We start from the raw sequence: 26983 nt of genomic DNA on the forward strand, positions 1-26983 counted from the left end.
AACGAAACTTAATATAATAGTATTATAGATCTCTCACATATCTGTGTGTGTGTGTGTTTTCGTGTAGAAATCCCTTATACAGAAATTTATCATACAATATATCGAGTCGTTTTTGAGGATAATTCTGAAGAATGGTAACGTTACTTTTGCCATATTCACCGTTTTTTTTTTTTTTATTTTTTATAATTCTGATTAATGGGAATTAATCTGTAAAAGTTTTATATCCTAAGTTTTTTAAATAATCGATTCTCTTTGAGAAGCAATTCTTTTTATCTCGTTACATGAAATAGCATCGCTAGCAGGCAATTGTCCCATTATATCCACAACAGAAACTCGAATTTCTTTAAAATCCTATAACAGACAAACAAACAGTCACCACGTTTCGGGCTTATACCTCCTTAACAAGGGTATACTTTTGTAGACTCGGTTTTAGTAAGTAATTAATATTTTATCTATTTTTGATGATGGTAATGACGGTGATGTCGCAGGGATAATTACAGCTCAAAGGATACAAGAATTCCTTTAACAGAGTGTTTTTCATCAAATGTGCATAAAATGATAGGATACGCGGACTATGGTTAATTCAGTCCTGCATCTCTTCTGGCATTTCATGGGGATTAAGAATGCCTGGTACAGCCATTTGCTGCCGCCTTTTCTCTTCTTGGGCTAGCCGTAAAGCTGTTTCTCGTTCCTCCAAGTAAAGCTCGGAATCGTCCTCACCCGTGTATTCCTAGATGAAGGAAAAGAAATGCATTAATAACAATGTTTTTTAAAAATACTTTTGTGTGGTAGCCGCTAGATCTTTCTTATCACTAAATAAAAAAAAAAAAAAATAAATAAATAAATAAAAGCTTCATGCTTATACGTTTTTACATAAATCTTGCCAATGTTGCATGTCACTTACTTTGATTTGCACGAGAAAATCTCTGAGATGCTCCTTAAACGCAGTGATATCCTGATTAAGATGGAATAAACCTTGCACAGTTATTTTAATCTGATTATCAGTTAAATGCGGAAAGGCTGCTCTAAGCAATCTTGCAACAAATTCTTGTATATATAAAGTATTATCAGGTACAGGGCCAAGTGGCACCTGAATTTTCCCACGTTCAATTAATGTAAACATGTAAGCGAGAATTGTAGCGTGCATCGTAAGGCCTGTATCACAATAACATCAATCAAATAAATATAATAATCAATAATATATTAATCAATTGTGCAACCTCAAGTTATAAATTTAGTTTTTACCTGCTGTATGCGATGTATCCGTGACAACACTAAATATATGTTGTAGGATATCTGTAAAATATGTTTGGTAAAAACTTTGACCTGCTTGCTCGTGCTGTTCAATGTTTAACATAAGCTGATAAAGAATTTGTAATCCTGTATCTGCTACATTCCTCATTGTATGTTTAAAGGCCCAAATAATTGAGTCAAGAACCAGTTTAAACTGGGCTGGCGGAATTGAAAGAAATGCAGGGAAACAATGAACGTTCACCGCCTAAAGTGAAGATAAAATTATACAACTTAAAAATGCAGTCAAGTCACATAAGAAGAGCAAATTGATACACACACGCACGCACGCACGCACGCACTCACGCACTTACTTGTAAGAGAAGGAAAAAGTTCGTTCTATGTTCGGGAAATTCTTCAAAGTCTTTGTTTATCATTTCTAAAGTACATTCAAATACTGCATCGAATATTTTGGGCACCTCGCTAGTGATATGGGCTTCTAGTTTATTCACTATGGTGGCCATAGCACTAAGCACTTCGGGCTCTCTAGCACAATGAACATTCGTCTTTTGATAATCCAGCAAAACGGCGTCCAACAATGGCGGTATAAAGTTTTCCAATACCTAACAAACAAAAGAATTTCAATAAACGTATTTTGTATAAAAATATAAAATAAAATAAATAAATTTGTAGATTAAAAAAAACTTGTAAAAATGTATTTGAATAAAAAAAATTACCATTTGATGATCATTCGTCCTGCTCACCCAATCTGAGATTAATTTCAATGTTTCCTTTTTCACTACTCTCATACTCTTGATTAAAGGCTGCTTCATTACTATCTCACCATTTACAGATATCGCAGCACTTATATTTTCACTCATAACCTAAAGTAAATTCGCTTGTTGAGTGTATCAATTATTATTTTCTCTTGAAAAACTTTTCACACACAAATAGAAAGAAACATACCTTATAAACATTCAACATATCTAAGTATATTTTCCCTAATTGTATCACGTACTGATGTCCAAGAGCTTTGCAAGCTCTAACATTTGTTTTTAAGATGCTGGCGAGTTGTTTTACAGCTTCTTGGTCCTTCAAGACATCCACATTCTGAAGAAATATAATATTTTTATTCAAATATAAATTATACATGTACATAAATGCATTATAAGGTACTGGCTAAAAATTTACGAATGAATATTGTGACATACTTTGGATGCTTGGCTTATAATGTCATCCCAAACTTGATTAGGAAGAAGCATATATTTCTCAATCAATTGTTCCTGTATTACAGTATCAGCTTGAGCACTTATCATATAACCAACTGCTTCATAAAATGTATGCACCTATTGCAGTATTATAATATTACATTAAAGAGAGACAAAGTATATCGATATATACTAGAATATGTAAGATAAATGTTGCATTATGTTATGTAATATATAAAGCTATATAATACATAGCGCTTATACAGTAATTGAATACTATACTAGACAGATACTATGTTTTTATCTTACCTGTTGTGTTTGAAGATCGCATATGATGGTACTAATTGTGGAAAGAATTTCTTCAATGAATGGCATTGCTTCTCCAATTTGTATAGTAACAAAATGTCGTCTGCATTTCAGTGCTATTTTAATAAAAGTATCGCAGGCCATGTCTTGCACTCCATCGTGCGTTTCTATAATAAAAATTAATTTAGTTGGTCAAATTGCGTTATATAATTAAGAAAAGGATTTTTACAAAAGAGAGAAAAAGAGAGAGAGGGGGGGAGGGGGGGGCGTGTGTATGATATACATATATATGAGATATATAATTTATTCTTACCATGCATGAACTCAAAAAGTTTATTTACAACAGTCTTTAAAAATTTCCAATGAGCTCGGAGAAATCGTGGATACTGGCCAACAACATACATGATATTGCTAGCAATTATAGCTTTGTTATCTTTTCCTTTCTTTTGTTCACACAAACCAAGTAAATCCTTGATTACAGTTACTAAAAAGCGTTTTTCGTCTTCTTCGTGCATAGCGCCGGAAATACTGCCTATTGCCCAGCATAACTAATAAATGAATAAAATATGATAAATATAATCGCTATATACATATGTCACCTAACATTTTAGTCCAAGCATATTTTAAAAGACAAATACCGTGTTGAGATTCTTCCAGGACCACTCTGTACCATTAACTTGATTCTGCAATTTCTCTGTCATTACTCTTTCCGTATCCAAATAATCAAGATGAGTAAGATATACAAGAGTTTCTCTCATATTTTTATAGAGATTTATAGAATCGGTATCTTTCATGAATTCCCTGACAACCTCTCCATTTTCATTCTCTACGACAAGCACTTCTTCAGGTTTTGCCATTCTGCTGATCATGATGTAGCGTACTTTTGTTAAAACTGGACCATAAAATAATCTCCGAGAAGGAACCGTCATGTTCTTAGACATGAAAAGTGGCGAAGAGGTAACAAAAGGATTTTCTTGATACAAATTGGCGGCTAATCTATTCCAGTATTCTAAACAAATTTTAAATATTTCAACCTCGTCGACTTCAGATATGAGAACGAGGTAATGTAATGCCTTCACTAGCGTTTCATTCAATTGTTTCTTCTCTATTAGCTCGTCATGATCTTTGAGATAAGTGCAAAGAAACATGGCTAGGTTTTGGATAAAATTTTGTTCTTGGTCTTGGCCAGCTGCATATGCTTCGCGTATGTTGGTTTCCAGTGGGAGCATTAGTTCCAATTGCTGCATTGTATTGATAAATAATATAACAAACATGTCGTCATAATTCGGCACAGTTGCGGTGACGGCCGCGATTTCAGTTAGACACTTCAGAGTAACATTTCGAAATATTGGTACATTCAAAAACTGCAAATATATTGGAAACAGAGGTTATTTTAAATAATATAGCATAAAAGCAATTTATAATAAAGTGAAGAAAAGGGAAAAGAAACACACACACACACACACACACAAGCTCTTTACCTTGAATATTAAAGTAGTTATCAATTTAGTTTCAAAAATATATCCAAGAGGTATCCAATTTAAAAACCTTAGTAGCGTCTCTAATGTGACTGCTACTAACGGAACATTTTGTGAATTATCCATCACAAATTGGCAAAGCTGAAATATCTGTGAAAATTCACTGCACATTGTATCCTTTAAATGTTTTGCTTTTGTCTGAGTCATTTGGCCACTAGAAAAGTCAAATACTTCCTCTGACAAAAGTTTCAAAATAGCCATGTTGTTTTGACAGAGACTCTCGTTAGTTTTACTCGCACCAACAATATCACTGATAAAGGATTCCCAATTTTTCGGCCACTCACGTTTCAATACCTAAGAATGAAGGAACAATGGTAATTATCGATATATCCCTTGCGCAAAATATAAATGAGTAAAATTAGCTACTCACTTGCACAAGGATCATATTGAGTTTGTTAAGGTAAACTTTAGAAGCTTCCATCGTCTCAGGATCGCTGCTTGTCTTTATGATGAGGCCTACGATATACTTTTTTATACCTTCGCACTGATTTCTGGGTAGTACTTTCCATCGTGTCTTTATAACTTGCTCCAATATTTGCAAGCCGTAATATTTTGTCTGTTGATTCTGTAGAATAGCGCAATGATAGAGCTACTTACTAATAACGATATGTGCAATCAATGAGAAAAAAGATAAACATTTACCTGTGAATATTCTAGAATGGTATCTACCCGTGTCCAAGCATTTGGATGTTCCTTGAGGGTGGTTAACACTTCTTGGGCGACTCTTTGTTGCTCACCTATCCCAGTATACATACATCCTACTATATTGTCGAGAAGCGTTATATCCAATTTCTGATTGAAGTCCAATAATTTAGATGCTTGCTCAGCCAAAGTTGCCATTGTATCGTGTAATTATATATTCTTCCGTACCTTGTATCTTCTAAATGGAAAATAGAGCGAGAGAGAGAGAGAGAGAGAGAAAACATGTAAAAATGTTATTTTTAATAATGAAATGCTTAAATATAACATGTTAATTGTACATTTAATTTGTACATAGATTGTAGGCAAATACATACATATTTGTATAATTTTGAGTTTTATAGATCTAAAATTCTAAACTTTGAATTTACAATTGTAAACCTTGATGCAAATGCGGAAAGTTGAATATGTATAATTTAACAAAGCAAATACGAAATAAATAAATTTTGACACAAACAAGATTTACTTTTCAAGGAATATCCTATCGTGTTCGTAACTAGAAATTTTGCGCGTACAAAAGTTTAATTTATTAGAATTAAGTGATAAAAGTTTACGCCAGAAATGTTGGAGGGACTCGAAGGGAATCGTAAAGTCGAAGGTATTTGTGTCGCACGTGTCCGTATTGAGTCGAAAATGAATCGAAATAGATTGTACAGAGTGTGAAATATGTGATAATATAAAGGCAATATATATATATATATATATAATATTTAATAAGGTTAAATACGAGAGAGACGATTACGCGAATTAAAGTGGAATAAAGAGATAAAGAGGAGTACGGACACTATGAACGCGTCGCAGGAGAAGCAACGGAGACGACCGAGACGACCGTTTCATCCAATCTAACCTACATTTGACAATCGGAAGCAAGGTTATGTGAATCGTTGCGCGAACATAAATGATTACACGGAAAAGTAAACAATGTACTCTTGGGACCGACGAGGAGGAGGCGAATCGCGACGAGTCCGCGACGGGAGGTTCGCGGAATCCGTGGCGTCCAAGCCCCAGGCCCAGCCCCAGCGTAGGGAGTATATTCGCGGCCGTTGCGTCGCGAGAACAACGCGCCAACTTACCGTATTCACTCTCATACACGACGATTCTCCGTTCAGGAATTAAAAAAGAGCACACGTTTCACACCAACGATTAAGGTATATCGATGAAGATCACAAGCATAAAGCGGCAAATACACAACCGCCGATTCCCGCGCACGACCACTTTCGTACCTCGTTTCACGCACTCCAACGCAGTCATTCCTCACCATCACCATATCGTTCTCGCTCTCTCGCTCGCTCGCTCGCTCGCTCTCTCTCTCTCTCTCTCTCTCTCTTTCTTTCTTTCTTTCTTCTCTCCCACTCTATCTATCTCTCGCATATACTCTCTCTCTCTCTCTCGCTCTCCCTTTTCTGTCTCTCCGCTACTCTTGCGACAGTCAGTAGCGAGGAGAGATTCAAGTTTGCGCGATACCCACCGAAACCGTTCTTCGTCGTAACTCTGTGCTCTTGACCTCATACGAGCCGCGTCTTACTCTCGCCAGTCGCCCGGAACAAAGCGCCGAAGGCGTTCGCACTTTCGCACCTACTACTACTGCGTCTTCCCGAAAATCCAACCTCAAGATTTTCGAAAATAATAACAAGATGGCCGGAAAAAGTTTACGCGACCATTGCGGACAAACCGCGCCGACGATTGGCTTTACTATCCGCTTTCGGCCAATCAGGGTGACGCTAAACGGCTGTTTCCCGTGACGCCGCGGCAGCGTCGTCTGACGTCACGTATGTACGTACACGTGCGCTTCGTTTTAACTTGCGACTTGCGACTCGCGACTTGAGAATTCATATTTATCGCGCAACGACAAACATCGTGAAATCATAAATAATAATATGATAATTATGTGATAATAATTGGAAACAACCATTTTGTATGAAGATATTAAGGCGTAAGTCGTATGTGCCGTGTATCTGTGATTTTGAAATGATGCAAATTTTTGGCAAACTTACACCATATTTACATATAATCAAACTTATTTTATTCTCATATATTATAGTACAGCATATATTCAAATTCAAATTGTATAATATATTTTATATTGATAAAATTTTATTCATAACATTTAATATATATATATATATATATATATATATATATATATATTAATCGAGAAAAATACTCTTTTTTTTTTTTAAATAAAAGATTAAAATTATATTTTTAGCATGCAAGAAAAAAACAAATCGTATTATTTTCAAAATAATAAAATAAGAAGTGTATAGCTTTTCCAAAAAATTGCTTTATTTACTAAATAAGCTTTTGCTTATATATTTATATATTAATTTAACATTCTATATATATATATGTGCAGGCATACGCGTATATTAAAAATCATTGACTAAAGGGCCGCGGTTTCACCATCTCTGGTTAACTCAATCATATCCTTGTCTTTTTTTAAGAACGTAGCTGAAAAGAGACAAAGATATAGTTTAATCGGTCGATTGAGTTAATCGGAGATGGTGAAACCGGCCCTAACTGAGAATGAAAATTCCTAACGATATATAATTATCATATACATACATATATAATATAATAGAAATTTTTAAATTTTGATATCCTGCAAGCTAACAATAAAATGTACATACTTATTATAATGCTTATTTTATATTTTTGAGATTTACAGGCATTTTTAAACTTTTATGATGTTTTTGTCAATCATATGAATGTTTTTGGTTAAATATATTTTATTTTCGACGGTAGATTTTCGAACGCAATCTCGGAAGCTTTATGCAGGATTCACGCTGCGTCCAATATTCGACGTATGATGTCCAATATATTCTAAAGAAGAGCTTGTTTTCTAGTAATTCTAATCAGTAATATTTTAAGATCTAGAAACGAAAGATTTCTATTGGATATCAAATATCGTACGTCGGATCTCGAATGCAGTCTGCACTTGCAGTATGAATTCTGCATTATATTATACATTAACGCGCATGCGCGGTTCCTTTCGCATCCGAAACTTGTGGGAGTCGTGCATTTTCATGATACACGATATGTATATACATTGATATATACTTATTGTCATCAGACAAGTGTCGAGTGTGAAAAAAGATAAACGGACGTCGAGAATAAATTCGACCAACAGGTCGCCAACGATATCTCGTGCGTAGCGAAAAGTCGAATCGAATAAATGGCAGGTCACAATTATCTGAGCGATCCGAATAATCCATTCTTTTCGTTGGAAGACGATATAGACGATGAAACTTTTCTGAAGAGTGCGCCCCCCAGGACTCTCCCGCCTGGACATTATCAGAATTTTGACGATGACATGACGCAGAAACGTCAACAATTGCTGCAACGTAAAAAAGAAATAGAAGAACGCACGATACAGTCTTCAGAAAGGTCCGTCTCGCTTCTGAGAGATTCGGAGCAAATTGGCGTAGCTACAGCTGAGGTAATAATATACCAGTCTGTACCTGTACATTACATCACCACTGTACAGATAGTACAACTGATATATACTCGTATACATATATATATATATATATATATAAAATTGTGCATACAAGCTGTTTAATATACTTTTTTCACATGAAACATTTATATGATAATGCAATAAATATAAGCTAAATAATTTTGACCTTTTCACAATGTGTTGTGCTTGGCTAGTAATATATGATACATTTTAATATTTAATAAATTTCTGCTTTCAGGAATTAATCAGACAAAAAGAACAATTGCAGAGAACAGAAAAGAGACTAGACGATATTAATAGCACATTAAGATTTAGTCAGAAACATATACAGGGCATAAAGAGTGTCTTTGGTAGTCTAAAAAATTATCTCAGTGGTAAATCTCTGGATGCGCCAATACCGTCGACAAAATTATCAGAGTCTTCAAGTTCTGGATCCATAACATCTCCTGCACTATCCAATACATTAGACCAAGTACAAAGTAACATTAGCAATTCATATTCATCGACAAAGATAAAAGAATGTTACAACGACAATATTTGTGAAGATGTTAAGCCTGCCAGTGACAAAGTAACCAAAGCTTTAGAGCAAAATTTAAATGAGATGAGTGGATCATTGGCGAGACTGAAACATCTAGCAATTGGTTTATCTGAAGAAATAGACTCGCAAAACGATTTGATTGATAATATTACTGATAAAACTGAAAATGCAGATATAATGTTGCAACAACAAAATAAAGACATGTTACATTTATTGAAGAAATAAATTAGAAAACCGTTATATATCAGAGATTTCGTTTATAATACAAAATATTGACTATACTTTTACAAAGTATAGTCGTAATACAGTGAAATGAATCTTTGAAACATTGATTTATACTGTCGAATCTGAGATGTGTCAGTCACGCAATTATCTTATGCGGCAAGTTTTATAGTTTTTCATAAAGTGCGCAATCTTTACAATATAATTATAATGATACAATATAATTATAATAATAGAATGATTGTTAATACATCATCCTTTATAGGGAAAAAATCATTTTGGGAATGATTGTCGATACTATAAGAATACATGCAATATCTTTATACAATATACAAATTACATTAATTAATAGAAAAATTTCAATTGTTTCTCAAGATTTTGTAGATTTTTGAGACGAAAACTTTCTGTGATAAGCACCTATATGTATAATTCTATTCGAAATTAATTCTTTGATTTAGTATCGATATAAAAATACATGATTTTTATATATTTTATATATATGCAAACATGCACACACAATTTTATATAACATTTAAAAGGATCGTGAATTATCAATGTTATTTTGATTATCTTTAACTTTTAATAAAGCTGTATATATATATATATATATATATATATATATATATATATAGTGCATAAGTTACATAACATTTATATGTGATTCATTCCTTTTTGTAAAGATATTCAAAATACTTGATATATAGTTAAAGTGAATCTCTACAAATACTTTTCAGAATTATGCTTATTCAAATCTTTTATAGTTTAGAAAGTAATTTATATATGCACTATGTGTATATAAAAGATAATTTATAAAACAAAGAGCATTGATTTATGAAACAAAGAGCAATAGTATACAATAGGACAATAATTGTGCATAGTTATAATTTGTCAATTTTTCAATGTTGTCCTATTTTTGTTGTTTTTATAGATACTAAGATTATGGACAATTGTGTCAGAGAAAATCACATATTGTTACATTAATATACAATGCAAGAAAAATATATATGTGTACGAGTAAAATTACACCTTATATATATTATGACTGCCAGAATTATTTAATAAAAGTCCATACAATTTTGTTTTTTTGTTATATTTATTAAGCCAAAACATTTAATATTTGTTAATATTGTAAAAATAATTTGAGAATATTGCTTCTTTTATCTTTTTTGTCCAATGTAATTTTCAAGTCACATATGTTGTGTTTAATTTTTATGTTATTGTATAATATTGTAGCTTTTAAATTGTAAAATGTAAAGTTGTGAAACTTGCGGAAAGTCATGATAACTTTTTCATATTTATTTCTATACTTTGTGTCTTTAGAAAAATATAAACAAATCGACTTAATTTATTTATGCACATAAAATTTTAGATAGAACATTTTTTGAAATTTTTGACGTTATTTGTGTGGGCAATAGAGAGTTAATATAATCACAACGAATAAAGTAATAATTTTAGATTCTTCTAGGTATTTCAATCCATCGCCATAAACTTCTCATAGTTTTTACCTAAAACAATGAGAAAAACACATGATTAATTGAATTATATTAGATTTGTAATTTAAAGATAGAATTAAAAGATATTTATATACATATACACACATGCGCGCGCGCATATATATAAAGTATATGTATATAAATTAATATATATGTATATAATAAAAAAAGAGGAATTAAGAATAATCAAAATATATAATCGAGATCGATTAAAATAACTTTTTCATACTGACGTAGAAGATGTCACATATGTGATCAAAAATGACAAATTGATATGTTTATTTTTAAACACGTCATATCTTTTGCCGCTGAAAATGAGTGTCGAGTGTCAGAGTATGAAAAGATACCTTTTAAACGGAAAATAATTAATATATTAATGCGTCTCTTTGGAGACGTTTGGTAATTTTGCGCGCAAGTAAGTTCAATTTGATAGGTATATATAATTGTTTAAATCAATATAAAAAATATATTTAAAATAATATAGTATATATAATAAAATATATATTAATATTTAATATATTATATATAATAATAGTGTATATTAATATAATAATATATTAATATATAATGTATAATATATATAAATAATAGTGTATATTTAATATATTTAATAATAGAATAATAAAAAAAAATAAATTAAAAATTAAATTATAAAAAATAATAAACTAAACAAAAAATAAAAATTAAACCAATAATTGTAAAATAAGAGTGCTTAAAGTTTATAGTAGGAAACATTAATACGCGAGTGATATTGTTTAAACACAATCGAGTATGTAATTAAAGTCAAATTTGCTTTATTTTATTGCGTAAAATTATTTTTTACGGAAAAGTGATTTCAGGGCTCTGCTTGACTTAAAAAATCAGACATAGAGACAAAGTATAAATAACGAGAGAGCGAAATGATGGCGGGAAAGAGAGGAAAAAGAAAAAAGAGAGGGGAGAGAGAGAGAGAGAGAGAGAGAGAGAGAGAGAGAGAGAGAGAGAGAGAGAGAGAGAGAGAGAGAGAGAGAGAGACTCTGTGTGTATGTAAATTAATCCGTTAAAATTATTACAAATGTACTACATTATTAAATAGAATTTAATTTTACCCATTTATAGTTGCTGCAGTTGACGTGCTACGATGACAAGCTATTTCACGCATTCCTGCAATCGCAGAATTCGGAGTCCATGATGAGGATTGACTTCCAATGCTCATGCACATCGATGTCTAGAAGAAAAAGTAAGTAATATATAAGAGCATATTGTATAACATGCAATATATATATAAATTCTTCTACTAACAATAAACATTTTTGTTAAATATTTCGTGTTTTAATCTCATTCCAACTAGATATGTAGACAGGTCAAGAAGTTAATGCCATTTTTAGTATCAAAAGTACATATATAATATTTTAATATTTACTAATATATAGAAAAAATTCAATACTTTACATACTATATAGAATTTAAAATAAAATAAGCTTGAGATGTATAGAAGCGCACACGCTAGGCACATTCTTGAAACTTATTTATCTCTCTAATACTTAATTTTCTCTCTAATACTTAATTTTTTACTCTTATACAGACATAATTTATTGTTATACATAGAGGAAATAAATTTATAAGTTTTAATTTATTCATATAGAGATTCTGTGTACATATGTAAAAAATTTTACTTTATCAGAATTTTTGAAAAGTACGAAATGTGAATTTTGTGCTTATTTATGTTTTTGAATTGTGTGACAATTCCTACCACGATGCACAGCAAAAAGAAGCAAAATAGTTTGCTCAAGAAGCACTTCATCTTTCGTTAGGATACTCGCTCAAACTAATGTCACCCACGATGTAGCACGGTTTTTATATCATACAATATAATTGTGTGTTTGTTGTATTATCTTTTATCGACAATTATTTTTAGTTTAACGCGATAGCACTTCCGGCATTTAAAAACAACGACGTTCTATTTGCATTATTGTCCGCTCGTAATCATGTAAACAGATTACTATATATTTGTGAATAAATTGCATGCAGAAAGAAAAAATACAACAAATGTAATAATTATTAGTGTCTGCAGTGCATTATTTATCTTTGTTATTTATTGGAATATTTAAGAGATATATCACGCGGAATACAATACTCAATAATTTTGCAATGATTAACACAATATTATAAAAATCATATAATATTATACATAATATATTCAAAAATGATTCATATCAATAATCATTGATTTGTTAATAATCATGTGGAGAAACACTTAAATTAGATAATAATATTTTGTGTGAAAACAGATGAAATTTATAAGGATGAGTTGACAAAAAATGGATGATATATATTTATTGTTCGATCTGCTGCAAATTTAAATTCTGTCTCAGAGGATAAAGAAACAACAATTTGTATAAAAACTTAACTTTTTGTTTGATTTCACAGTTATTAAGATTTTTATTATTATTGTAAATGTATATTAACCTTTTATTTCTCGTATTATCAATCGTGCTTCTAAATTCGTTTATAAATACGACAATCACGTTTCACTATAGCGTATTTGTTTCATACCTTTTCTTTTTCTATGTCTCTAAAGTATTTTATTATCCGAATACATGGGGATTGTGAGTATAGAATAATTATATATAGAGCCTTATAACCAACAACAAGCATTATTTTACTATAGATTAGCAAAGATTAAAAATCTTTATTCATAAGTCGAGCGAAAAAAACTTTTTTCTATTGTTCGAATCAGCTTAAGGAAACCATTATATGAGCATTCGGTGACGTCGCGCAATATATTTCTTATTATTAGAGTATACACCACGCATGTCGGACGTGATGCCGATTCGTGCATAATACGCGATTAACGTGTCCGATGATCATCTACGTCATTCGCAACGGAAGTCGCTTCATAAGCCAATCGTTCAGCTTCCCTCTGCGCGGCGATCGCCGCGTGTTGTTCCGCGATCCTGTGATACAATTCGTTGTGCCTGTCCTTCGCTCTTGCCACGCTGGCTGAATCCTGCGGAGCAATTAAGTCAAGTAACGAAATGGAAAGGAAAACAGAAATAATTAAAAAAAAAAAAAAAAAACTGCGCGCGCGAGCGATTTAATCAAACTATTCTTTATAAAAATATTTGAATTCTTGGAAAATGCGAACGCACGTATTTTTCAGAAAAATAATTAAATCGCTTTTTTTATCTTGCTCGTCATCAGTTTTAGAAAATTGGTACTGATTACAATTATTGTTACAGTTTTAGACAAACAATCGTCGGTGTATTTAATACTATCTTCATATCTTCTATATAAATATTGTAAATAATATCTTCAAACGCGTTAAAAAATAAAAAATAAAATAATTTTTTGATATAAATTATATGAGGAAAATTATACTATTATATTAGGAAAATATGAAATATACTATTATATTAGGAAGATATGAAAAAGTAAAAAAAAAGACAGGGTATATGGAGTTGTCTTCTTTTCTAAAAAATTATAATTTTTAAGTATGATTGAAAATTAAATCCTCATTTTTTTGTCTTTGATAGATTATATGTGTATATCGATGAATGTATAAAACAATTACCCTTGGCAAATTTACTGGAACGTTACGAGCATTTGCTTCCGCGATTTTTTGATAAAGATGCATATGTTTTTCCTTAGCCAGTCTTACAGCTTCCGAATCGGCAGGTTGAGTAAAAGTGTCATCAAAGTTGATCAATGCAGGATGAAATCCATTTTTGTCAGCTCTGTACTCGACTGTTCGTACTTTGTACTTTGGATCGACATACGAATATGTTCCTGACAGAGATAACACGCGTGTTTATTAAAATGTCATGATAGCACAAAAACCACTACAATAATCTTATTTCTAATTATTGTATCATTAAAGATTTTTCCCGCCTACTATTCGACGTTGAATCAATCATTACTTTGCATTAGAAATAATTTTCTGTTACAATTTATTTCTTGAAAAGAAAAACACAGAGAAAAAGAGAAGAAAAAATTGAGAGAAACGTAAGACATTTGTGAAGGATTTAAAATATACCTGTTTTATTTTACATAGTATAAATTTTAATTTGCTTAAGTGGCGAACTGCGTCTTTTTTTGCCCTTGGATTAAATAGAAATGAGTTCGTGATCGATGAAGAATCGTGATATATATATATATATATAACGTGTATTAGTATCTTTATGAGCAAGCTAATGAAATGATTGAAACATCGAGACAGATTAAAAAATAAGGCTTTAGTAGATCCGTATCGTCCCCGAGATATGCGATTTGAATAGCATATTTATAATCTGCAATTACCATAAATAACTCCATCTCCATCTCCGATTTCTTGATGAACGCGATCAATGTGTCCCGGATATCGTCCCGCTTCATATTGGAAACTGTACGGTTTTGGAGGCGGTAATGTCGTTGTCTGGTATTCCGGTAAAATATGTAATACATCCGCAAAGCAAATGTTAACCAAGGCGGCGGTGACTATCTACAATTCAATGTATAATACATATATATTAATAATGCTTAAATAATATTGTAATATCTTAATCGTGTAAATTTTCTATAGATATACATTAAAGTTTGATTAAATTTAAAAAAATAATTTTGCGGTTAAAGTTTTTTTTTTCTTTTAGAAAAGTTTGTTCTTAAAAATTTTGATCAATTTTAGACTTCACATATAACTACTTTTTCACTATTAGAGCAACATAACTTTTGACGATTTATTCAATTTATTATAGAGGGAAACTGATGATATCTGATATTATTATCATTATTATTGCAAAGGATGCGGCAACATAGCGAATACGTATTATTAAAATTCCAAGTAGACGAATTGCGAAATCAACTGGTTTCATCGTGACAAGCACTATGTATTTGGAAGAATCTCTTTACATGGAAACATTTATCCGCGGATAATATTGTGATATTTTTCTTACTTTATTTTAAATAATTTCTTATTCAAAAAACATTGTATTATTACTGTATTCAACTTTACAATGACATATATCTATACAAAAAAAATTTAATATATGCAGAAATTTATAGGAAAATATACGCATTAAACTCAAGGCGTATAAAGATTTATCTGAAATATTCATATTATTAATAAACGATAAATTTATACGTACTTACTATTAAGCGTTTCATTACGGGATGAAGTCTGAATTGTTTATCTGGATCGATATGTTCGCATACGCGTGTTGCCGTTTACTGCGAGGATAGTTCGATGGTGAAAGTATTATAAGAAACTGTCGAAAAGGAGGTATTGTAAAGGTCTCTCCACACCACGATGTAACTTGTACATATTCAAACTTGAACATAAAATGTGAGTGAAACGAAAGTTATAAATAGAAATGATTGCTGATTTTTTATTAGCGTTTATATTTTTTTCGTTCAGGTCAAATTGGCATAACTGTATCCATTATGTTGATTAGATTTAAACAATAAAATTGATTATGTGTTAACGTATCGTGTATTTCGTATAGGTACTATTAATTTGTTTGTCACAATTAAAAATCGCGCCGTCTCGCGTTTTATTAAAATGTCATGCATCGTGTGAAGAGATACATACATGATCATTTATTTAAATCCGAGAGATCAGTATCTATCATTAATCATGCAGTTAGTTATGTAAAAGTATAATTGTGCAATTGTCCATTATTGCCACAAGACATAATATAAAAACTAAAGACAAAAGACTTTCAATATATATGTATATATATAAAAGAAAAGCATGATTTAAAATACTTTCTGACGTAATAAGTTTTTTGGTATAACTGTGAAGAGGGATCAATCTTACTCATCTTGCTACTTGAAAGTAGGATAGGTAGAAGAATTCTATCAACACTGTTTATTTTTATGTGACTAGGTAATCAAGTCCAATTATCAGAAAAAAAGTATTGCGCATAAAAATAAAGTATTGTAGAGATGAAGAATATAGGCACAAAGGATAAATAAGCAATCTGATTAAAGTATAATATGGTATTAATATGGTATTAATATGATATAATATCAACGTTTTAATTGATATAACTTAACTTTTAGTGCAATTGTAATATGTTTTTTTTATTATATATGTTTAATATAATTTTTCAACGATTAATATCACATGTTGCTACCGCCACACTGCATTCAATGCTATTGAAATGTTACTAAATATTTAGTGCTGATAAATGTGTGTTGTTAGACTATATTGTTTTTATCTTCGTACATTGGACTATTGTATCTCGAAGATAAAAACCCAAGGTGCGTTGTAAAAGATTCAAAGATTCGATCAATCAATCTCGAGCTTCTTAAAGCTTCCTTCAACGCCAAATAAATCCGTCGCTGTCTTTGCCTTGCCAGGTCGCAGCGCTTCATTGACGCGATGATTAGCCTCTTCCTCTTGAAACCAAGCAACGTGATCTTCCAATTCCTTCACCTGCTTGTCGCGTAATTTCTGTATCGGGCCGGCCTTGCCGCCCGCTTCATTTGGAAGAATTTCCAGTGGTACGAATTTCTCCAAAGTATCATTTGTAGTATGCATATGGAACTAGAATTTACACATAATTAATATAAGATGTATGCTTTTTATACTTGTGCTTTACTTATTTTATTTTTTTAACAATTACGAAGAATATATGAGTTGTTCGCTCGAAAAACGATTTACAATTAAGTCGACTTAAGTTTTTGCACAAAAAATTGAATTAAAGATTCAACTGTGTGATTCGAGTTATTAAACATTATGCTATGCAGCTTTTATATTTTTTAATATACACGTTCCTATTTTTGCTGAGTAGCAAAATGTTTAATAACTTGAATCATAGTTGAATCTTCAATCTTTTTTGTGCAAAAACTTAAGTCGACTTAAGTCGTTTTTCGAGCGAACGACTCATATACACGTATCAAAATGAAAAATATTTCTCTTTTATTTATCCAAAATTAAAGAGATTCAAAGAATGCAATCTGTACCGCGTGATGCATTTATAATCACGTGTAAAGTATATTTTATTTTAAAACACACATATTCTCACGAAAAGGATGATGTATATGTATATATAAAATAAAAGCTTAATTTTTATTTCTCGTTTCTTTTAAATATAGGCTTTCGGATCTCTTAATGCATGCTTTACATATATATAAAGTGGCCCATCGAAAACGAAACAGACATGTTTTTAGAGTGAAATTTTTAGGGTGAAATTAACCCCTTTTTTGGGGTTGAAGTTAGGTGAACGAAAATAGCCAATTAATATGTCCCCCTTGACAACAAAGTTGACCTGTCCGAGCGTTTTTTGACCAAATAGTTAAATGCCAAAAAATATGTCTTACGTTTTCGGTGGGCCAGTCTGTATGTATATATATATATAAAATTTGATTTCTTACCATATCCATCAGCTGTTTCTTCATAAAGGGTCTCATCATATTTAGAATGACATCGATTACCGGAGAAGCGTTCATAAAGTGGAAACCCTTGAGCCGGACAGGCAAACCCTCTTGTAAATAGTAAAGAAACTTTTTGAGTCCCATAGGACTCAAACGGCCAACGTGGCCGAAAGAAACGTTTCCCATGTCAAATAATATCACGTGGCCGTCACAGGTACCCTCCGTGTAGAGCCACAAATCTATTGTCATATTTAGCAATTTCATCGCATCGTTGTAAACAAAGTGCGACGAGTCGCTATCCAATAATCTTCCGAAGATGATTTTGTTCCCCTCTTTAGTAGTTCCTTCCAAAATCTGTTGTGTTCTATTGATAATTGGACTGTCTTTATTTTATACGCGAAATTTCTCTTCTGCGAGACATACACGTATTTATCATATTTGTACATGTAATTTATGAGATGACGATTAATTACAAAGAGAAAATTGATTAATAAATTAATACAAAAAGAAAAAATCATAAATATATTATATATATATATATACACATGTTATACTTACACAACTTGCGACGCTTTTATGAGCTCTTTATTGTTTATAAGATCCCGATTGCAAAAGAACTCGGGTACGTGACTCCTGACCGTGAAGAAAGTATCGATAGTAGTCTTTGTTGGCTCGAGTCGGTAATAATTACTGTGTAAGAACAATGCTAGTTCGCTGTCTGATATCTTTGGCAGATGAGGCTGTTTCTCGCACCATTCTCTCAACATTTGTATATCTGCTTCTTTCAATTCGGGATTTCTTTTCAGTTCCTCTTCAAATGGTACTAAGTCTATCGAAGCCATGGTTATTCACACTTTCGATACTTCTTCCTGTATAGAGAGTTGAAATTATTGTGCGTGTTCAAGACGGACAAAGCGGCTAGTCTGCTCGCCGAGCGATTGAATGTGCGATTGATTGGATCTACAAAAAGAAACCAATCATATTCAATCGCTCGGGGCGAGCAAGCTAGCCGCTATATATATATATATATATATATATATATATATATATATATATTATATATATACTATGTTATACTATTAGATACGATTCTTTTTATCATATACAGAGTGTTAAAAAATTAGACCGACAAACTTTGAAGAGAGAAGAAAGATTTCAAAATAAACATTTTTTTATTAATACTAATTTTCTCTACAACGTTTAGTTTTAATACATGATATAAGATATGAGTTTGTGACTTTTCGTTTGTCACCTTTGTATTAAAATTAATGGAGGAATTTTTGAGCATTTACTGTAAAAAGAGTGAATTATATATATATATTTGTTCCATGTTTTGTTCAAGATTAAAATTTAATTTTTCCACTATATATATATATATAGTTGAGAGACTCTCCTCAGAAATCGTTGAAGCGAATTTAGTCTGACAACAGCAATCAAACCGACACTCAGCGTTAACAACAGCAGTGGAAATTATTACGAACAGTATTACAAGTAATAAATTCAATTAAAACGTATCAAGAAATTCACTCTTACTAATTATTTTCATCCTGCATCGAATACTCCGAAGACTGCTTCCAGCAAACAATAAACAAACACACATATATATATATATATGTGTTTGTTTATTGTTTAAGTCACAAATTTCTATTTCATTACCATGTATGTATAGAATCTTACTAGTTTTGAGCAGGTGCGGTTGACTGGAAGCAGTCTTCGGAGTATTCGATGCAGGATGAAAATAATTAGTAAGAGTGAATTTCTTGATACGTTTTAATTGAATTTATTACTTGTAATACTGTTCGTAATAATTTCCACTGCTGTCGTTAACGCTGAGTGTCGGTTTGATTGCTGTTGTCAGACTAAATTCGCTTCAACGATTTCTGAGGAGAGTCTCTCAACTAGGGCTCACCGATAGCGCGTGATTTCTCGAAGGAACCAATAGGAACCCAGATTTATGGAGAGACCACATTCCTTTCCTTATAAGAAGAGCCTGATCTCTTATTATTTAGCTGTCGATCATGAATATTTCACGTGACGGAGAACTCCGAATTAATACGAATAAGGAAAATATCACGGATTTCACACGTGATAAGGAGAGTCGTTAGTATCTTTCAATTTAATTTAGACGATCAATTAGACTCCCTCTCTCTCTCAAGTGGAAAATCAAACCTAATTTCAATAAATAATCAATGATTGTCCGTAACAATGTAGTATAAAATTAAAAACGTCGTAGAGAAAAATAATATTAACAAAAAACGTTTATTTTGAAGTTTATTTTGTCTTCAATTTTTCTTCAAGATTTGTCGGTCTAATTTGTTAACACCCTATAGACCTTATAGACATAGTTTATTAATTTATTCAATATTTATTAGCGAATAACGCGCGTCTAGATAAATTTCTTTTACCTCAAATATGTTCTAAAAGGATGCGATGAAAGGATGTCTCTCGGTAACTCGAAGAGCACTGATTGAGATCTGCGCTGAAATATAATAGACTTTAAGTCGCACCCGGACTGAAACGGCAATAGAAGAGTATATAGCGTGACAGCTGAGTACGTTTCAATTACGTAACGTGCCATTTTCGTGATGAATAGTATACGGAAAACAACATACACGTTGAAAATTCGGTTTCATTAGACATCGAAGAAATGTCGAATACGTAATCTTCCTAATCAGCAGAAACGAGAGACATGCATGCAATCTAAATAAGCGCGCGCATACATTTATTATTACATATTTATGCATTTTTCTTACATATTATACATATAATATAAGAGAACTTGAAGGAGTAAAATAAACATATTTATATATTCCGTTTGATGATACTTGTCGCAATAATCTAGATGCTATTTATTGTATCATAATATCAATAATTCATTACATATATGGCTCTATTTGAACACATATACACACGTAAAACTCTACATGTGATAATTATCTAGCATCTTTTCATTATGCGCATGATTATACATATACATATCTTGAGAAGCGTGTTTCTCATAAAAGTGAAACGTGTACGTCTCTCGGTAAATCTATTGGAATGACATTAAGAAATACACAAGTATATATTGTGTGAAAATAGTGTCTGTCATTGATGTGGCAAAGGTTGCATCATTATATCTTGATAAACAAGTATTAAAACAAATGCAAGAAAAATGGCATTGTATTGTCAATTCACGACATATTTAACAATCAAGTCGACGATCACACGACTTGATATAGATACAATCGCATCTTTAGCAGTAACAACGATAGAGAAAAATATATATAGTTTATATTTTATTAGCAAAATAAATATATTATCGCATCTGGCGCTATACCATCAAGTATCGCTAAAGGACCACGCATTAATTATATGAAAAAAGTGGCCGCCGTTAAAATCAACCAAAAATATGAAAAAGTGTACTTTGTGTGATGCTGATCAAAAGTTCAAATGGGCACGACCTTCAAAATATGCTAGTTTTTAAACTACGAGCCCAAAGTTTTCTATTTTTTGTCTAAAAATGAGCAAAAATATTACATTTATAGGCTCGTAGCTTAAAAACTAGCATATTTTGAAGGTCGTGCCTATTTGAATTTCTGGTCGGCATCACACAAAGTACACTTTTCCATATTTTTGGTCGATTTTAACGGCGGCCACTTTTTTCATATAATTAGTGCGTGGTCCTTTCGTAGAAAATTATAGCCAAAGTTTAGTGAAAAAGGCACAATAATTGTTTTTTATATTTTTTTACAACTATTTTATATATAACAATTTTTTATTGGTTAAATTATAAGTGTTTTTTTTTTTCGTGTATAAATTTTACAATCATGTTTAAACTGAGTTTATTTATTTTAAAAGAAACACGCAATGTAAAATTCCTCTACAGATTTTTTTCGGAAAAATATCTCTTTCTTTAATTTAATAATAATTAAGAGGCACAATCTATATTCGTGTATCACAAAATTATTTTTCGCGTCTCAGTCTATTTGTAATTTTTTAAAAGTACCATCCATGCCGAACAAATCGTTGCAAGTTTTACTTTTGCCGATGCGCAATGACTCGTTTACCCGATTGATTCTTTCGTCTTCCAAAAACCACTCGCGGAAATTCTCCATCTTCTTTATTTCTGCATTCGATAATTCTTGAATGGGACCAGCTTTTCCGCCGAGCTCATTGGGCAGTACTTCTATTGGAAAATACTTGCTTGTACTCTCCAGTGACGAATGCAAGTGTATCTAAAAGAAATTAATTGTTAAACATCTTCAACTCTGGTATATCTTTAACTGGTTTAATTAAATTAAATTACAATGTAATGTATATTGTAATGTTTTTTAATTTAAGAACTATTTTTTTTATTCATTGATGTACAAATATTTTAATTGCAATCAGACAGACAGGGCTTCGTCACAAATGAATCCACAATTATCGATGCGTTACGTAAAAAAAAATTAATTAAAAATATATCGAGTAAAATCTTACTATATTCATAAATTCTGCATTAATGAAAGGCTTAAACATATTGAATCCTAGTTCGACAACCGGTGACATATTTATGATATGAAGCGCCTTTAGACGCACCGGAAGAGCATTCTGTATGTAATATACAAATTTTTTTATCGACATTGGATTTAAACGCCCCAAGTGTCCAAGCGACATGCCAGTAGTATCGACGATACAGATTAATCCGGGACTCGAACCGTGGGCCCAAACGAACTCGTCGCATAACATGTAGCTAGCCTTTACTACATTATTGAAATCGTAATGCGACGGTTTAAAATCGAGAAGTCGTCCTATTATTATGTTATAATTTTCCTTTGTTTTTCTCTCCAAGTGAAGAGCTGCCCTTTGGTTTCAACACACAAATCAATGTTACTATAATTGTATTTGGATTCAATTATTAGACTGTATTGTATTACCATAACACATTAAATTTGAATATTTATATAATGGACAATCTATAATTATAATTATCAATATTATTATGGATAATGAAATTATAGATATTTTTGACGGAAAGCGAAATCGAGATGAGAGAGGAGTTATTTTTACTTTTCAAATATTCGATATTTATACTCAATTTTCAAACTGTATCCAAAATTACAATCCATTCCAATTCTTCATTATACTTCATACAAATTATTTTTATGCACAAGATAGACTTTTATTTTTATATGATTAATTATATTGTAATTTTATATTATAAATTATATAATATAAGAAGAAAGTTTATATTTATATAATATTTATTGTTAGATAATAATTGATATGCATATATAGATTATATATTTTTTTTAACTATCGATATCGAAAAACAAGATTTATACTTACACAGTTTGGAAGGCCTTTCGCAGTTCTTTTCCTTAAGTATATCTCTGTTGGAAAAAAATTCCGGCACGTGTGTCCTAATAGTGAAATAATTCTCAATTATGTTCTTGGTCAGCTCTATCTGATAGTATTTGCTGTGCAAAAATATAACGAGCTGGACATTCTGAATTTTCGGTAAATGAGGTTGCTTTTCGCACCACTCTTTTAGAATCTGCACATCTGATATCTTCAGTTCGGGATTTTTCTTCATTTCTTCTTCTAAGATGATGTACTTTATCGAAGACATTGCTAAGATTCAAATCTGCTATAGATTTTTCCCCTTTATTAGATAATCTATTAGAATTGATTCTCGCTTTACTTGATATATATATATATATATATATATATATATATATATATATACTTATTGTATAGGATGGTTATTTGATTATGGAAAATCAAAATTTGTAATAATTAATGTTGTTAAATATATATATATATATTAACTAAATCATTAAATTAATAGAAATTTTCATATGTGATTCTTTATTTTTTGAAAAAACAAGGAACGCATAGTATATATTTTACAACGTACTTTGTTATTTCTCTCTCACTTCAATATTATAGCGTGTCGCACGATAAATTTAAATTGGTAGTTATTACTAATCTTCTCCTTTTATCTTTTATATTTGTTAGTTTGCTTCAACGCTGAGATTTAAACTGCTTCATCTCTGAGATAGAAACTCATTGTAACCAATAATCACAGCTTATCTATTATTGTTTTAATAACGAGAATATAATAAGTGTATTTATCTTAACAGCGAAAGAATAAATTATTCAGGTTTTATATGTCGCAATATAAAAACCTGCTACACCTTGTCTACCTTGACCTTTCTACATTACATATAGCAGAAGGTAAGCGAGCAATTGCATTTTTTTCTTTTTAGTTTGCCTTCTAGCTACTCGTTCGCGCAAATGACAGCTCATGCAAATTAAACAGCTCTGACATACAGAGTGTCGCAATAAAAACCATTAATTATGTCTTTTTGTATAGATTGTCTTTTAATCAATTTTATTTCTTTAACAAAAGTATAAAAATATCATCATTTTTTTCTGACAAAATGAGATTTCTTTCTTTTCTCTTTTTGACGCTATATGTATACCTTTGTAATCGAAATTGATATTCCGTTAAAGTAAAATGTTGATTCTGTAAGACGCTCTATATAATCGACATAAAAATGACTAATTAATAGTATAAGAAAAACAATATTTTTGTATAAGAGATTTGTTTTTTATTTCGAACACAAAGCGCATGTGATGTACGCCAATTGCATAAAATATTGCAAAATACAAAATAGAGTTTTGCATAAATATAGAGTTGTACTATAATATTTTCCGAAAATATTGTACAAGAGTATACGCAAAACAATTATAAAAATTTATATTAGATAATATGTTCTTATCAGTCTATATCGAGCTTCTTAAAGCTACCCTCTACGCCAAACAAATCGCTCGCCGACTTACTCTTGCCGATCCTCAACGCTTCGTTTACACGACCAGTCGCTTCGTCCATTAAAAACCATTCGCGATGGTCCTCGAGCTTCTTCACTTCAATTTCGGCCAGTTCGTACATGGAACCGGCTTTTCCACCCACCTCGTTCGGCAACGTGTCTACCGGAACGTATTCGGCAGCGCTTTTTAGCGATGAATGAAAATGTATCTATTAAAAGAGTTGAGTCAATTGTGAGAAAAAGTTTTTTTGAGTGTAAAATAAAAGAAAGATTGAAATCAGTTTAATTTTTGTGCGGGTTTAAATTTTGTCGTTATCAATAAATTATGGACACGCGAAAATATTTCCCGTCGAAACGAGACAATAAGTGTCGTATAAACTCTATACACACATATACGCTAAGTCTGCTCAACTCTTAAGAGAAATACCTATATATAATTTTCAAAGAAATTGTTTGTGGTATATATAAATGTGATTTGTATCGGCGTGCTATTTGCAAACAAACTACTTTTCCGAAAATGCAGTTATTGCGTATTATTGCCCATCCCCCAAATAATTCAAACTGATTGATATGTATTTTGATTTTCAACCATATTTACCATATCTATCATTTCCTTTTTCATAAATGGTTTCATCATATTCATTAGCAATTCCATAGCGGGTGGCGCATTTATGAAATGGATTCCTATCAGACGTATCGGCGCTGCCTCTTGTATGTAATACAAATATTTCTTGAGGCCCAAAGGGCTAATTCGCGCTATGTGACCAAAAGATAGTCCGCTAGCATCGGCGAAATAGATGTATCCGTTATTCGTACCCTCCGTCAGAAGCCATACGTCGCACACCATTAGGAAATATTTAACATTGTCATTGTAGACGAAACGAGAAGAATCGGTGTCCAGAAATGCACCGTACAGGATCCTATAGCCATCTTTTGTTATTCCTTTTAGGGGAAGATTAGCTCTATTTAAACCAAAAATTATCTTTTAATTTATTGATATAATATATATACATTTTAATATATTAGATATATTGTATATTGTACATATAAAGTATTGATTAATACATGTCTGAGAAAATACTAGAACTATAATTTTCTTAAATATACAATTTATATATAATTTATATTTCATTTTCTATATACGGATTTCAAGAGAAATACATATTTGTATATCATACTTGCAGTTTAAAATATTCTAAATTATTACTACACACATATATGAACAAATTTCATGTTACTAATATTAAGAATTATTATATCCTCACGCGATTTTGAAAGCTTGTCGCAATTCTTTCCCTCCGAGCGGATCCCGATTGGAAAAAAATTCTGGTACATGCGTCCTAGTCGTGTAATAATTCTCAATCGTGTTCTTTGTCGGTTCCATTCGATAATAGTTACTATGAAGAAACATTGCAAGAAAGCTGTCTTTAATCTTTGGCAAGTGCGGTTGCTTTTCGCACCATTCTCTCAGTGATTGTATATCCGATAGCTTCAATTGGGGATTCTTCTTCATTTCTTCTTCCAATGTAATGGATTTTATCATTGACATTGTTGAAACTCACAATCAGCTCAAACCGTAGTACAAAATATATTTTGCTATAATTGATATATATAATAATTTGCTATTATATATATTAATAATAATTTCTCAAACGTTATGCGCAAAAAATGTATTTTAATAAACAAACATCTTATTTTCTGCTGCAGCTCTGTTGATTAATTAAAGCTATTTTATTTGATTTATAAATATTACATTATTATTTTTACCACAGCATGTATATCATAAAAATATAAAATATTTTAGAAACTTAGATTTTTGTATTTTAAAAATCTTTCCTTATCGAGATATGAATATAACGTTTATTATTATGTATACATACATATGGTACACACGAGTTAATATGTACATACAAAACTATATACTGAACTATTCGATATATAGCATTGTATAAATCAATTTATAATACGATATTATCTTACACTTTTGTGTCCGTGTTTCTCACGCAATTTTTTTCAAAGCTAGCAAAGATGTTATGAACAATTCAAAGGTCTAGCGAATACTGCTAGAATGCTTTTTTTACTGCGGGTGTACGAGTCTAATTTGTATTATAAACCAATCGCAATTAGAGTAGCGTGCATGAAATTATGCATTGTGTAACT

The 26983-nt window shown here is 31.2% G+C and overlaps 5 protein-coding genes, 1 long non-coding RNA gene and 1 pseudogene across 14 annotated transcripts; 1 reads left to right on the forward strand and 6 right to left on the reverse strand.

Moving 5' to 3' along the window:
- Nucleotides 1-117: 117 nt before the first annotated feature.
- Nucleotides 118-6585, reverse strand: Emb (exportin-1 emb). 4 transcript variants are annotated; one of them, XM_083036879.1, is made up of 14 exons: nucleotides 6450-6585; nucleotides 4925-5159; nucleotides 4653-4847; nucleotides 4226-4576; nucleotides 3383-4108; nucleotides 3058-3292; nucleotides 2748-2911; nucleotides 2442-2576; nucleotides 2197-2340; nucleotides 1968-2114; nucleotides 1605-1853; nucleotides 1246-1498; nucleotides 905-1155; nucleotides 118-730 (listed from the first exon to the last, which is right to left on the reverse strand). In XM_083036879.1, exons 2-14 carry the CDS (start codon nucleotides 5120-5122, stop codon nucleotides 584-586), a joined length of 3195 nt encoding a protein of 1064 aa, XP_082893005.1. In that variant the 5' UTR covers nucleotides 5123-5159; nucleotides 6450-6585; the 3' UTR covers nucleotides 118-583. The 4 variants fall into 4 exon arrangements, with proteins under 4 accessions (XP_082893005.1, XP_082893003.1, XP_082893004.1 ...); XM_083036877.1 differs by having other exon boundaries at nucleotides 4925-5162; nucleotides 6450-6584; XM_083036878.1 differs by lacking the exon at nucleotides 6450-6585 and adding an exon at nucleotides 6055-6223.
- Nucleotides 6586-6648: 63 nt separating this feature from the next.
- On the forward strand, nucleotides 6649-9760 carry Snap29 (Synaptosomal-associated protein 29kDa). 2 transcript variants are annotated; one of them, XM_083036887.1, is made up of 3 exons: nucleotides 6649-6754; nucleotides 8052-8417; nucleotides 8677-9760. In XM_083036887.1, the coding sequence occupies exons 2-3, from the start codon at nucleotides 8154-8156 to the stop codon at nucleotides 9199-9201; spliced, it is 789 nt and encodes a 262-aa protein (XP_082893013.1). In that variant the 5' UTR covers nucleotides 6649-6754; nucleotides 8052-8153; the 3' UTR covers nucleotides 9202-9760. The 2 variants fall into 2 exon arrangements, with proteins under 2 accessions (XP_082893013.1, XP_082893012.1); XM_083036886.1 differs by lacking the exon at nucleotides 6649-6754 and having other exon boundaries at nucleotides 7342-8417.
- A 713-nt stretch (nucleotides 9761-10473) lies between these two features.
- On the reverse strand, nucleotides 10474-12743 carry LOC145935486 (uncharacterized). The gene is made up of 3 exons (XR_014425231.1): nucleotides 12424-12743; nucleotides 11780-11898; nucleotides 10474-10703 (listed from the first exon to the last, which is right to left on the reverse strand). It is a non-coding gene; the product is annotated as an uncharacterized LOC145935486 (long non-coding RNA).
- Nucleotides 12744-12958: 215 nt separating this feature from the next.
- LOC145935485 (uncharacterized) lies at nucleotides 12959-15938 on the reverse strand. Its single transcript, XM_083036888.1, has 4 exons — nucleotides 15798-15938; nucleotides 14970-15150; nucleotides 14245-14459; nucleotides 12959-13680 (listed from the first exon to the last, which is right to left on the reverse strand). Exons 1-4 carry the CDS (start codon nucleotides 15810-15812, stop codon nucleotides 13522-13524), a joined length of 570 nt encoding a protein of 189 aa, XP_082893014.1. The 5' UTR covers nucleotides 15813-15938; the 3' UTR covers nucleotides 12959-13521.
- A 695-nt stretch (nucleotides 15939-16633) lies between these two features.
- LOC145935481 (alpha-tocopherol transfer protein-like) lies at nucleotides 16634-20556 on the reverse strand. 4 transcript variants are annotated; one of them, XM_083036880.1, is made up of 4 exons: nucleotides 19704-19882; nucleotides 18585-18895; nucleotides 18027-18390; nucleotides 16634-17196 (listed from the first exon to the last, which is right to left on the reverse strand). In XM_083036880.1, exons 2-4 carry the CDS (start codon nucleotides 18866-18868, stop codon nucleotides 16939-16941), a joined length of 906 nt encoding a protein of 301 aa, XP_082893006.1. In that variant the 5' UTR covers nucleotides 18869-18895; nucleotides 19704-19882; the 3' UTR covers nucleotides 16634-16938. The 4 variants fall into 4 exon arrangements, with proteins under 4 accessions (XP_082893006.1, XP_082893009.1, XP_082893008.1 ...); XM_083036883.1 differs by lacking the exon at nucleotides 19704-19882 and adding an exon at nucleotides 19319-19446; XM_083036882.1 differs by lacking the exon at nucleotides 19704-19882 and adding an exon at nucleotides 19279-19446.
- A 1270-nt stretch (nucleotides 20557-21826) lies between these two features.
- On the reverse strand, nucleotides 21827-24410 carry LOC145935483 (alpha-tocopherol transfer protein-like; annotated as a pseudogene). The gene is made up of 4 exons (XR_014425230.1): nucleotides 23908-24410; nucleotides 23337-23621; nucleotides 22488-22851; nucleotides 21827-22243 (listed from the first exon to the last, which is right to left on the reverse strand). The product of XR_014425230.1 is annotated as an alpha-tocopherol transfer protein-like (transcript).
- A 217-nt stretch (nucleotides 24411-24627) lies between these two features.
- LOC145935482 (alpha-tocopherol transfer protein-like) lies at nucleotides 24628-26907 on the reverse strand. Its single transcript, XM_083036885.1, has 4 exons — nucleotides 26804-26907; nucleotides 26089-26419; nucleotides 25422-25785; nucleotides 24628-25032 (listed from the first exon to the last, which is right to left on the reverse strand). The coding sequence occupies exons 2-4, from the start codon at nucleotides 26370-26372 to the stop codon at nucleotides 24775-24777; spliced, it is 906 nt and encodes a 301-aa protein (XP_082893011.1). The 5' UTR covers nucleotides 26373-26419; nucleotides 26804-26907; the 3' UTR covers nucleotides 24628-24774.
- Between the last annotated feature and the right edge of the window lie 76 nt (nucleotides 26908-26983).

This window comes from Prenolepis imparis, unplaced genomic scaffold (genome assembly GCF_030444845.1).
Source record: "Prenolepis imparis isolate NDT839.2.m4 unplaced genomic scaffold, iyPreImpa1.0 SCAF_4, whole genome shotgun sequence".
NCBI lineage: Eukaryota > Metazoa > Arthropoda > Insecta > Hymenoptera > Formicidae > Prenolepis > Prenolepis imparis.

Bases quoted from the DNA above. Each gene is read 5' to 3' on its own strand.
- Emb (XM_083036879.1), bottom strand. From the start codon at position 5,122: ATGGCAACTTTGGCTGAGCAAGCATCTAAATTATTGGACTTCAATCAG. The intron at 2,577-2,747 runs GTAAGATAAAAA...ATACTGCAATAG, and splicing joins GCGATCTTCAAACACAACAG to GTGCATACATTTTATGAAGC. The intron at 731-904 runs GTAAGTGACATG...TCCTTCATCTAG, and splicing joins ATTTTCTCGTGCAAATCAAA to GAATACACGGGTGAGGACGA.
- Snap29 (XM_083036887.1), top strand. From the start codon at position 8,154: ATGGCAGGTCACAATTATCTGAGCGATCCGAATAATCCATTCTTTTCG. The intron at 8,418-8,676 runs GTAATAATATAC...TTCTGCTTTCAG, and splicing joins TTGGCGTAGCTACAGCTGAG to GAATTAATCAGACAAAAAGA.
- LOC145935485 (XM_083036888.1), bottom strand. The intron at 14,460-14,969 runs GTAATTGCAGAT...TATCTCTGTCAG, and splicing joins TGGAGATGGAGTTATTTATG to GAACATATTCGTATGTCGAT. The intron at 13,681-14,244 runs GTAATTGTTTTA...ATTGCTCCGCAG, and splicing joins TTCCAGTAAATTTGCCAAGG to GATTCAGCCAGCGTGGCAAG.
- LOC145935481 (XM_083036880.1), bottom strand. From the start codon at position 18,868: ATGGCTTCGATAGACTTAGTACCATTTGAAGAGGAACTGAAAAGAAAT. The intron at 18,391-18,584 runs GTAAGTATAACA...AATTATCAATAG, and splicing joins ATAAAAGCGTCGCAAGTTGT to AACACAACAGATTTTGGAAG. The intron at 17,197-18,026 runs GTAAGAAATCAA...TGTAAATTCTAG, and splicing joins AGAAACAGCTGATGGATATG to TTCCATATGCATACTACAAA.
- LOC145935482 (XM_083036885.1), bottom strand. From the start codon at position 26,372: ATGTCAATGATAAAATCCATTACATTGGAAGAAGAAATGAAGAAGAAT. The intron at 25,786-26,088 runs GTGAGGATATAA...TGGTTTAAATAG, and splicing joins CGACAAGCTTTCAAAATCGC to AGCTAATCTTCCCCTAAAAG. The intron at 25,033-25,421 runs GTAAATATGGTT...CTCTTTTAATAG, and splicing joins AAAAGGAAATGATAGATATG to ATACATTTTCATTCATCGCT.